Below are 12578 nucleotides of genomic sequence, written 5' to 3'. Positions count from 1 at the left end.
ATGTGGAAACAAAACATAAAAACATGCGTTATTTACCTCACTTTTCATCTGTAGAGTAATATATAACTTTGTGCCATAACCAATATTTGACACTTAGACATTTTAACATTGCCTAATAAAAATCTATACACCATAATACTGTTTGTACAAGTCAAATAATCCTAAGTAGCATTTGAGTATATGACCTTATTTACAACAATGAATTACTCAAAGCTGTTGCTACTATATTAAATGTTTCTAAAGAGACAATAACATGACAAATGAATAATGCCTAACCTATCTTAACTAACAACTGTAAAATATACCAACAAATAATGAGAAGAAATTTTGTAGTTTAAAAATATTCCATTTTTTAAATAACAAAAAGACAATTTTACAAGACCTGTATAAAGACAGCACACTCAACTATTTGAAGCCCTTCCATCTAATACTAGCTTATATATAAAAGCCTAAGCAAAATTTTCTAACTTGGAAGGGGCATAATTTTGCCAAAATGTAAGCCAGAATTACGAACTTGACATGTCAGATTATCCCATGATGCCAAAGACATGCTGAGAATCTGAAAACATTTGGTCAAGGATTTCCTGAAAAATATATTTAAATGCATAATTGTCCCAAAATTTCTGTTTAAAAAAAGGACATAATTTTGACAAAATAAAAGCTAGAATTATGTATCTTGCCTCATGAGGTCATCTCATAATACTAAATGTCTGTGTGAGTGTGTGTGTGTTCGGACTTAACGTCTTTTTCAACAATTTTTGTGTGAAGCTTTAAAACATTAGACCTAGAAGGTTTAGGCGTAAAAAAAAATTGTTTGTTTCCGGTATCCCGACCTACCCTAAATTTTTGGCCCTACCCTAAACGTTTTTATGGCCTTGGAGAATAATTTTTTCAACTTTTTGACAAAAAGTTGCAAAACTGCACTTTTTATGCTTTACACATGGTCAGTGACATTAGAAATCCACTTCCTGATGCTCTAAAGGCATAACTCCCTTATTTGTATTCATTTTTTGGCTCAAAAATAATTTCCGAAAAGTCTCCCTTAATAAAAAAAAATTCAAAAAAAAAAAAAAAATTTTCGACCTACCTACCCTAATTTTTTTGAGCATGTTACCAGAAACAAAGAATTTTTTTTAGGCCTTATAGAAACCAGCTAACATGCAAAACTTCTGTGATGTGGGTATCAACACAAACAGAAGTGTGACAGCAAAAGCTCTGCCATTTGTAAATTTTCAAGTAGTTGAGCCAAAAAGGTGGAAGGTCATGTATTTACAAGATGTTGTTTAAAAAAATAAACAGGTATTTGTAGAGAACATCCACATAAATCATTAGGTAACTTTACCGTCATATCCTGCAGCTGAACATCAGTCTTCTGGACAGATCTGATCTCAGATGTACACAGTACACTGCTGACATATTTGGTGGTAAACCTGTAAACATACAACATGCATGGTTAAATTGTACAAACAGATCTGATCTCAGATGTACACAGTACACTGCTGACATATTTGGTGGTAAACCTGCAAACATACAACATGCATGGTTATATTGTACAAACAGATCTGATCTCAGATGTACAGTCAAGGATATATTGTAAACACAGACTTGATCTCAAACCTTAACTAAATGAAACATGGGTGAAGAATGAATGACTTCAAACTTATATCACACAGTGAATAATCAAATCATCATACACAACAGGTTTTCAAAGGGACCATGATAAACATCCCAAACTGGTAGTAACAAGTCATATCTGCAGACAATACCATAGGCAAATTGACCACACAGACATGTGATCTCAGATGACAAAATCCATTGTTGCTAACTCAGAGGTAAACCTGAAGGCTTGTACATAGAGGATATTTGTTTGTTTCAGTGAAATCTCAATTTTATTTCACAAGTGAGCATCAAAAACTGATATTTTCACGAGTGGCGTAGCCACAAATGAATATGACTTTTTTTGATGCTCACGAGTGAAATAAAATTGCTATTTCACTGACACAAACAAATTTTCTTTTTATTTCATGTGTAAAACTCTACTTCTGTTGCGTAAGTTATAAAATGTCGAAAATCGCGGGAAAGATCAACAGAAAGCGTAACACAAATGACGTCATTTTAACGACGTCATCCTCATTATGGTCCCCGGTATTCATAACGCTCGGTATACAATTTGACTTCAATCGCGACGGAGGACCGGAACTAGTTTGGCAAAAACAGTGAAAATAAAAATGATAACCTACTGTTTCAAAACTGTGAATTTTCACTTTTATTTCACTGAGAAAACTCTATAATCCACTGGAAAACATAAAATAAAGTTGTATCTTCATTTATGAGAAACTTCCACTTTATTAGAAGAAAATCAATATGTTTTGCAAAACTTACGTGTCAACATAAGCAGATGTTTTTCTGTCCTGACTTTTCCACCAGTTTCTCGCCATAGCCGGCATTGTTTTCAGTATTTGCATGTACAGAGCACACCCTATGTGCTGTATCTCCGTGCTACTTCCACATTCTAAAATAGTACATTATACACCTTACATGATCATTAATGAATTTCTTAGAAACTGTCTTCTTCTTCTTCCATGTACAGGACAGGAATCCAAGAACTGGATTGTACTTTGTCCACGGTTGGGTTGGGTGTGTCCATTCTGCATATAAATCAGAAAGTGCACACCTGATTTAATATTTTCACTAGTGGTGTAACCACATGTGAAATTGTTCACTCTTATGTTTACAAGACTTTAGTGAAAATATTCTTACTTACATGCAAAACAAATCAGTTTTCATTCTATTTCATATCTTTTCAGTGGTTTTTACAAAACTGTATATGTTTTGCCAGTGCAGCATCATGGGCATTTGCATCACCAGCAACATTTAAGACTTGAATACTTCAATGAAAATTAGATTTCTATTGCATTTTTTTATATGAAGGGTGTACATTTTTATCTTCCTTTAAGAAATTCTGTACTTCTTCATCTTTACGGGGTGAAGAATATTTTCAAAATGATCAGAGTTCTGATTATTCATAATCATACTATTTCATTGTGTATTTCAATACCAGTGAAAACATATTTGATAATTTTGATATACCAATGAAAATAAATTTGAATTTCCTAAATTAATTGATATTTTCACTGTGGAATTATCAGATTTAATTCACTGGTAACTGAAAGACATAAAACTGGAGATGCTTTTGAGAAAAGCACATGTCTCCCACAACTGCCTAATCATCTTGCGCATGCACTTTCGTGCACCCAAAATGTACCCTATACTACTAATTTCGCATGCGCTTTCGTGCAGGCAAAACGCACCCTATACTAGTAGTATAGGGTACATTTTGCCTGTATGAAAGCGCATGCGAAATGAGGACTTTTCGGTAATTCAAGGGCCATAATTCCAAAGTGCCTGAGCCGATTTGGCTAGTTATCGAACTTGGCCGAGGTCTTATGGTCAAACACATTTTGTTCAAGTTTGGTGAAGATCGTGTGTGGTGGGAGACATAATAAAATACAATGAACATGTATACCTGCAACATCCATATCTGGTTTATGCTGGAACATTTTACTAGGGATATTTGGCATAATTCTGAAGATGTTAAACATCAGGTGATCTATGTATCTGTGGTCCTGTAGGTAACCTGCGTACTCTTGTCTCAACTGTAACAGGTTACACAACATTATATAACTTCAGTGAATTACCATTTATCCAAGTAAAAGTCAGATAAAACATGCATTATTTTCATTTCAATGAAGTTTATATTTTTTAATCCAGAAATAAATGAATTTAGTTTCCTGGGTGGATTTACAGACCTTCTGTAAGCATGATGACAAGACTTCCACCCATGAAAAACAACTGCAGTGCCAAGTAGCATAACACATCATATGCCTGTGTGGCATATACCTTCATGATAAAAGCTAAATATCTACAGACTGAAACCAAAATGTATTACTCAATCTGTAGATCCTCATTTCTCATTAAGTTATATGGATAAATACCTCTGGTGGAGCACTTTTGAAGAAATATAACAACAGTTTCCATGACAACAGATAAGACAGTGTGTAGTGATACTCCTCACTAAGCTCACTGATTGGTTGACTAGTCTCAATGGGCAAATCACTCAGAACTACTTCCAGAATGGTACTACTTTCATCCACAATCTTCATAATTCTTGCTGGTGGGCTCCTGCAACAAGAAACTTCTTGTCAAACTACAGAATCTAAATTTAAGGCGAGTAGTTCATACATTCTAGGCAGAATATTTTCTCTCTCGAAAATCCACAAAGTGTGGGTAAAGTGAAAGAGGCACAACTTTCCTGACATATGAATTTTGTCAGATTTCAATATTAAGTACCAAAAATATCATGCAGAAGGGAGAAAACCAGTGCAATGCTTCAGAAATAATGAAGAAAATCAAGTCTTCTTGCCCTTTTACCAATACCTAAAACTTATTTTCACTTAGTCATTTTTCAGTGTCATATATTCATTTTATACCAAACATTTAATCTAACTGTGATTCTGGGTCTTAAACAAGTACAGTTCTTCTCCATGATTAACTGAAAACTTTCCAAGTTAAAAAGTTTTATGGGCCTGAGAACTTTTAAGTGCTCACATTTTTGTCAAATTATCAAGAAATCTTTGCCTCAGCCTGAGATTCAACTTACATTCTCCACCAGCTTGAGGCACCTAAACCCCAATAAATGTATCTATAATTCTAGTATCATAATCAAAAGACAATAAAACATTTTATCAAAACAAAATCCAAAATGATTTCAAACCTTGTCACATTTTCTTCTTTATCGTCCCCACCGGCAGCTCCAGCATCAAAACTCTTATCCTCCTTGTCATACTGTGGTAGGGAATCAACAATGCTGGAAACACACACAATGGAAAAATAGAACACTGAATACTTTTGAAATGATTTTTTTTATAGTTTTTATTATCAATTTCATATTTGAAACTCAAAATCATGTCTTTATGAAGGTAACAGGTGTTTAAACTCTGACACATCGAGGTTCTAATACATGGGAATTTGACCATACTCCAAATTTACTTTGACACAGCAAGTGTCACCGTCCAAAGTAGACTGCTGTGATCATGACCTTTGACCTTCAAGTGTGACATTGACATTTGACAGTTATCTGGGTTAAACACTCTGGTTGTACACTCTGGAAGTCGTCTTGGCGAGGTTAAAAAATCATGTTAGTTTTATGAAAATCCTTCCAGTAGTTAAGAAGATATGAAGTGGACACAAATTTAAGCTATTTGAACTTTGACCTCTAAGTGTGTACTTGACCTTGAACCTTATGACCTGGATTGTGCACTCTACACATCATCTTGGTGAGGTAAACAACTGGCATTTGTTTTGTGAATATCTTCTAAGCGGTTTAGACAATATGAAGCAGATATGAAATTAAGCTATTTAACTTTTGACCTCCCAAGAGTCACCTTTCCCTTGGACCTAGTGACCTAGGATATGTGCTCTGCATGTCAGCTTATAACAGGTTAACTCATGTTTCAGTGCAAATGTTTATTTCATGTGAAAAATATGGAAAGCTGACATTTGAACACATCTTTAGTCACTTAGCAAATGGGGACATATATGGTTAATTCAACACTGAAGAGTATCTGACAAGGGAGCTAACTAAAGTTCCAGTGCTCAATGCAGTCTTACCTGTGAAGGACATGGAAAGCTGCCATCTGTACACATCTCTGGTTGCTTAGCAACAGAGGACACATATGATTCATTAAACACTGAAGATTGTCTGGCAAGGGAGACAAATCACCGGCCACCAGTAAGGGAGGTAACTTGTGTTCCAGTAACTGAGGTTTTGTTGTTTGTGCTGCAGCATTACACACCGAGGTCAACAGAAGCTGGTCACTTCCTGCAACTGGTTTACCTTTGTACATGTCTGAAATTTTACGACAGAACTATTGAAGGAACTTGTTTCCATGAAAAAAACATTTTCAGGTATTTTCAGCCACTTTAGACAACAACTGACAATGGTGTAAAAATATAAACATAACCAGACCTATCTTAATGAATACAAAACTTAAACTGTTGTCATAGAAGAACGCATTACTAGCCACATGTAGAAGAGTGGATTTATAAACCTCTCCAACACTATTTTATGCTCACAAACTGAGAAGCACTGATCTGCTGCCAGCCAGACAGACAGCTTCCAAATATGAAAAGTGAGTCAGCCAAGTTACCAGAAAACAGAAATTTATCTTATGAAAACTAAAAACTGAAATGTTTTTAAAAAACAAGAGCTGTCTCCATAGGATGACACATGCCCCCGATGGCACTTTGAATGAATAGTTATGGCCAATGTTAGAGTTTAGGACCTTTGACCTACGGACCTGGGTCTTGCGCGTGACACGTCGTCTTACTGTGGTACACATCCATGCCCAATATTTTTAAAATCCAAGCATGAATGACAAAGATATGGACCGGACACGCCCATCAATGCACTATGTTGAAATATGACCTTTAACGTCTAAGTGTGACCTTGACCTTCGAGCTACGGACCTGGGTCTTGCGCACGACACGTCGTCTTACTGTGGTACACATTTATGCCAAGTTATTTGAAAATCCATCCATGGATGACAAAGATATGGACCGGACACGAATGCACTATCATGAAAAATGACCTTTAACGTCTAAGTGTGACCTTGACCTTTGAGCTACGGACCTGGGTCTTGCACGCGACACGTCGTCTTACTGTGGTACACATTCATGCCAAGTTATTTGAAAATCCATCCATGGATGACAAAGATATGGACCAGACACGCCCAACTATCATGAAAAATGACCTTTAACGTCTAAGTGTGACCTTGACCTTTGAGCTACGGACCTGGGTCTTTCGCGCGACACGTCGTCTTACTGTGGTACACATTCATGCCAAGTTATTTGAAAATCCATCCATCGATGACAAAGATATGGACCGGACACGAAAATTGCGGACAGACTGACAGACCGACAGACTGACAGACGGTTCAAAAACTATATGCCTCCCTTCGGGGGCATAAAAATGACCCTGTTTCGAACTTGATCTCGATATCATCAAGATAAACATTCAGACCAATTTTTATACAGATCTCATGAAAAATATGGCCTTTAGAGAGGTCACAAGGTTTTTCTATTATTTGACCTACTGACCTAGTTTTTGGCGGCACGTGACCCACTTTCGAACTTGACCTAGAGATCATTAAGATGAACATTCAGACCAACTTTCATACAGATCCCATGAAAATTATGGCCTCTAGAGAGGTCACAAGGTTTTTCTATTATTTGACCTACTGACCTAGTTTTTGAAGGCACGTGACCCACTTTCGAACTTGACCTAGATATCATCAAGGTGAACATTCTGATCAATTTTCATGAAGATCTCATGAAATATATGGCCTCTAGAGAGGTCACAAGGTTTTTCTATTTTTAGAACTACTGACCTAGTTTTTGACCGCACGTGACCCAGTTTCGAACTTGACCTAGATATCATCAAGATGAACATTCTGACCAACTTTCATACAGATTCCATGAAAAATATGGTTTTTAGAGAGGTCATAAGGTTTTTCTATTATTTGACCTACTGACCTAGTTTTAGATGGCACGTGACCCAGTTTCAAACTTGACCTAGATATCATCAAGGTGAAAGTTCTGACCAATTTTCATGAAGATCTTGTGAAATATATGGCCTCTAGAGAGGTCACAAGGTTTTTCTATTTTTAGACCTACTGACCTAGTTTTTGAGGGCACGTGACCCAGTTTCAAACTTGACCTAGATATCATCAAGATGAACATTCTGACCAATTTTCATGAAGATCTTGTGACATATATGGCTTCTAGAGAGGTCACAAGGTTTTTCTATTTTTAGACCTACTGACCTAGTTTTTGAAGACACGTGACCCAGTTTCGAACTTGACCTAGATATCATCAAGATGAACATTCTGACCAACTTTCATAAAGATCCCATGAAAAATGTGACCTCTAGAGTGGTCACAAGCAAAAGTTTACGGACGGACGGACGGACGCACGCACGGACGGACGGACGACGGACGACGGACACCGCGCGATCACAAAAGCTCACCTTGTCACTTTGTGACAGGTGAGCTAAAAACAACAAACAAAAACCTACTGTGTATCTTCAAAAATAATGGCAGAGTAACTGTGAATATTGATTCACTGAAGAATTCAGTCCATTCAGTTACAAGGTTTTCTGGGTAATTTCCTGGCACTTTTCCAACTTTCTCTCTCAAGCAGACGGCAACATTAACAAGAAGGTCAAGGACACTGACTGTATAACACTGAATTGAGGGATCACACAGTTTCGCTAATTGGGTTTCTTCTATACTCTGTTTAAAAAGAAAAAATCAACATGGTAAAACCAGAAAAGACAATCACAAAAAAATTAATGCACTACAGTTACAATGTGTATGATCATTCCAAAATAACATGTATGTTTACTTTTAACAGAAAAAACACCTAATTTAGGATGTTGTTCTTAGAAATGACTTTCAGTAAGCAACATTCACCGTTCATTGTTAAAGAATTATGAATATAAGCCATTCCTGTACATTTCTATTCTCTAGCAGAATTTCTTATAGGTTTTTCTGGCAACCACGCGGATGTTTTCTTTCACAATTTAAGTGATTCTGAAGCTACATTCAAACTTCGTTAACTCAATAAGTCAAAAAAAAATTACAAGTTTTCCAAAAGCAAAACTTTATGATGTGATTTGTTGAAGTGACTTGTTAGAAAAAAGTTGAAAAGACTTGAACAAGACTTGTGTAAGACTTAAACAAGGTTTTTATCTGATACACATTGTATAATACATTTTGTACTGTATATAATCTTGCCATACTGAGCTAGCAATTCCTGCATGTACTGTTTCTTGTTTAACATGCTAACAGCTTACAGAGATCAGTACTTACTACAGGCGCACATTAACCTTTACTCTGCTGTATTTCAAAAATGGACTTGTCCATCATTCAGTTTGGGCATTACCATTTATTATTTGGTGGGGGGTTCACTGAAACTTTACTGACTGAATAGCGAACAGTGCAGACCATGAGGGACAAGTTCATTATAGAAACTAGAGCTGCTTTTGAGAAAAGCACATGTCTCCCACAACTGCCTAAACATCTAGACTGACATTTCTTCTCCATTATGTACCTGAGTCAACCATGCATCAAGATCTGTATCACTGGCGTCAGTATCTTCAGTAATTCACAGGCCATTATTCCGAAGTGCCTGGGCCGATTTGGCTAGTATTCGAACTTGGCTGAGGACTTATTGGCAAACACATTGTTCATGTTTGGTGAAGATCGGATGAGTAATGTTCGACTTAAAGAGTGCAGACAAGATTTGTGACAGACAGACACACCAAATTACAGCAGTAAATCAATATGTCTCCCGCCACAGTGGTGTGGGAGACATAATTTAGCAGGGTTAGGGTTAAAAAAGAAAAGCTGCAACTGAATCTACTCCTATGTAAAAGTGACATTGTTTTACCACTGAATAGAATTGCAACCATAAAGTCACACCATTCTCAAGTTCCATGAAAAAGAAATTAATTGATTTTATGGTTTCTGTAGTATTTTTTTCCTTTTAATTTTGTGCCATGCCCTCACTCAACATCAGTAGTTTTTAAGGTAGTTCTGCACATTTGATAAGCCGGAGTGATAGCGTAACGTCATTTATCCGGAAAATGTAGAATAAAGTCTGGATTCGGCGTACGGAAATGTAAATCAGTTCATGAATTAATGGCAACTTGTGAGTAAATTTATTACAATGGCACTGTTACTATCTTTCTAAAGTTAAAATATGATATTAAAACATCCGACATGTTAGATAATTCAAAATAATGTCTAAAATAAGCTTGAAATATGCGGGTCACCTTAATCATGGTCAAATATCTCAAAAATAAGCACACGGACCTATACATTTTATTTCATCAAAATATAGGCCAAAGGCTTATTTACGACTGTGAGGAGTTTCATTAAAATCTACATTGTAGAAAGTTCTGTTCACGAAACGGTTATGAAATCTGTGATTAGAATCTAGTTAGACTCTCATTATGACAAATTGCATGAGATCCAAATTTTTCAAATCAGTCTAGCAAAAAATCAAGCACACGATCCTTTCTTTTTTATCTGCTGAATTTTCTAAGTATATTCCGAAGTTTTGAAAAATTAGAGTTTTATCAAATTCTACATTGTAGAAAAAATTTTGATCCAAACATGCAGAACTACCTTAAGGCTTGTCCATTTAATTCTGTAGAGGTCTATCTAATTTGAATATGTTCATATGGTGTAGGTAACATACTGTTATATATATGCGAAGCAGAACAAAATGTGTTACCTGAATCCATGACACCAAACTACACATGATAAAGTCCCAGTGTTTGTCTGTCAGACTACCAGATAATCTATCAACCACAGCATACAGCAACCTGCCCACCTGTGAGTTCAGTAGCACTATGTCTGTTGTTGCTTCTACTATATCTCTGTAAAAGTAGGAAATGCTCTCTTCTTTGTTTAATTGTTACTTTTGCTTAACCCTAATGCTTGCCAAAAAGATACTGACTGAATAGCCACCAGTGCAGATCATATCAGACTGCATGGATGTGCAGGCTGATCATGATCTGTACTGGTCCCAAAGGCAGAATCAATTGTGTCCAGCATGATAAGAGTAAATTGTTACTTTTGCTTAAACTCTGATAGTATGGTTAGAGTTGAAAGGGAAAATATATATATATACTGACTTACACAATTTTTGCCAGTATAAAACTCAAGGTTTCTGACAAAATGACCATTTCATGAGGACAAAGTCTAACCTGAAAATTTCATCAAGTTTTACAAACCAATCTGTAAATGATTTTTAGATCCGTTTTGACAAAGAAGTCTTTAATAATGTGTGTTTCATCCCTCAAATTGACAAAGAACTGCTCTGTTTTCTGTATAAATCCTTTATTTAAACAAGGCCAGAAATGAAACTTAATGTTAATTTCAAAACCAATGCTAATTACTTTAATCAGCACTTCCTATTCATTCTGTGATAGTTACGTTTTTATCCTTATTCATTTCATAATGTCTATATCTTTCAGTTATGCTCTGATAAAATCTTTGGTGTCTTATTATTTCTGTAAGTATTAATATAATACTGTAAAATCTGGTAAATAGGCGTATACGCTTATAATGATTTTAGTGACACTTCTATGCGCCTATTTTTGATATGCGCTTATAGTTAAGCCAAAACTATGCACTTATTTTTGATATGCACTTATAGACAAGCCATATGCGCCTATTTTTTGATATATTAGGAATATTGAAAGTGCTTACCTTGGTTGAGAAAACGAAAATAAAACATGGTCATGGACGTGCACAGTGAACTACTTCCTCTTATTGCATAGGCCTTCAGTATTTATACATAATGAAAGCACAATGAACTTCATAATTTGCAAAATATGGTCAATCTCTCGGACCATTCAATAATTGTTTAACACTAAGATTGTAGCATTTATCCATACTCTTTTCAAAAAGTTACAAAAGAATGACAAACTGTTATGACAATGCAAACAACTTTTCTGGTATTCAAACTTTTACTTTAATTTACTGAAAACATTTTCTATTCGAAAAGCATGATTATCGTAAACAATTATCGTTTATCAGACAACAGACATCATAATCTTTTAACACCTATCGGCTATTCAACTGGTAAGAAAACTTGTCACCTGTATTTATGATAAACAAATATCACGGTATAATACCTTTAATTACGTCTTTTTTTCTGCATCTGTTGTTTGTTTACCAGTAAACGGATATGCGCCTACTTTCGAGACAAAATTATGGTAAGGGCATGACATGCGCTTATTATCCCATACGGAATAACGGTAAGGCCGTATGCACTTACTTTTGATATGCGCTTATATTCGAATATGAGCTTATTTACCAGATTCTACAGTACTCTGCAGCATATCACAGCAGAAAATTTCCCATACCTGCTGTACAGAAATAGCTCATCATTTTCTTCCTTCCATGAAATAACTTGGTCTACAGCACCAAGCAGTACTTCTGACATTTCATCTTCCTTAGTCACTGTTACCATGGCAACCAAATTTGAAAGAACACACAGAAGACCAACTCCCCCTGAAAACAAATGGTATGCTCTTGCTCAGAATGCCTTACGTAACATATGCTGCCTGTATAAACTAGATATGAATGTCTCTCAATAAATTAAAGTGAACAATGTCTCTGGTAACAGAGAAACTTCAAAACCAACTGATCCACTATTAAATTAATCAATTGATCGCTAGGTTCAATAACTATTATTCAAGAAATAATTTATAGAAAAAGAGTGCTTTAACACTCTTTAGCCACAATGGGTGGCAATACACTGGGCGTAATAATTTAACGAGGGTGCAGCCCAAGTGAAATTATTTGTATGACGTATTACCGCAAGAGTGTATAAACAGTATTAAAATTGTGTTTTGCTAGAAATTATTTCAATTCTAATATTCCTTTATTATCTAAAACAGTAGATAAAATATAGTAATGCTCTTTCTTGGTCCCAACAAAAAC

The 12578-nt window shown here is 35.6% G+C and overlaps 1 protein-coding gene across 1 annotated transcript in view; it reads right to left on the bottom strand.

The window, feature by feature from the left end:
• Positions 1 to 12578, bottom strand: part of LOC123552614 (E3 ubiquitin-protein ligase listerin-like) — a 53169-nt gene that overhangs the window by 2985 nt on the left and 37606 nt on the right. Inside the window, exons 20-28 of the mRNA XM_053540180.1 lie at positions 11999 to 12146; positions 10360 to 10504; positions 8135 to 8351; positions 5671 to 5908; positions 4775 to 4867; positions 3996 to 4182; positions 3527 to 3656; positions 2383 to 2512; positions 1343 to 1430 (exon numbers count right to left, since the gene is read on the bottom strand). Coding sequence (XP_053396155.1) covers positions 1343 to 1430; positions 2383 to 2512; positions 3527 to 3656; positions 3996 to 4182; positions 4775 to 4867; positions 5671 to 5908; positions 8135 to 8351; positions 10360 to 10504; positions 11999 to 12146 — 1376 coding nt within the window. The remainder of the gene's footprint in view (positions 1 to 1342; positions 1431 to 2382; positions 2513 to 3526; positions 3657 to 3995; positions 4183 to 4774; positions 4868 to 5670; positions 5909 to 8134; positions 8352 to 10359; positions 10505 to 11998; positions 12147 to 12578) is intronic.

This window comes from Mercenaria mercenaria, chromosome 4 (assembly GCF_021730395.1).
Source record: "Mercenaria mercenaria strain notata chromosome 4, MADL_Memer_1, whole genome shotgun sequence".
Lineage (NCBI taxonomy): Eukaryota > Metazoa > Mollusca > Bivalvia > Venerida > Veneridae > Mercenaria > Mercenaria mercenaria.
Note: the sequence above shows the minus strand (reverse complement) of the source record. Positions and strands in the feature narration are given on the sequence as shown.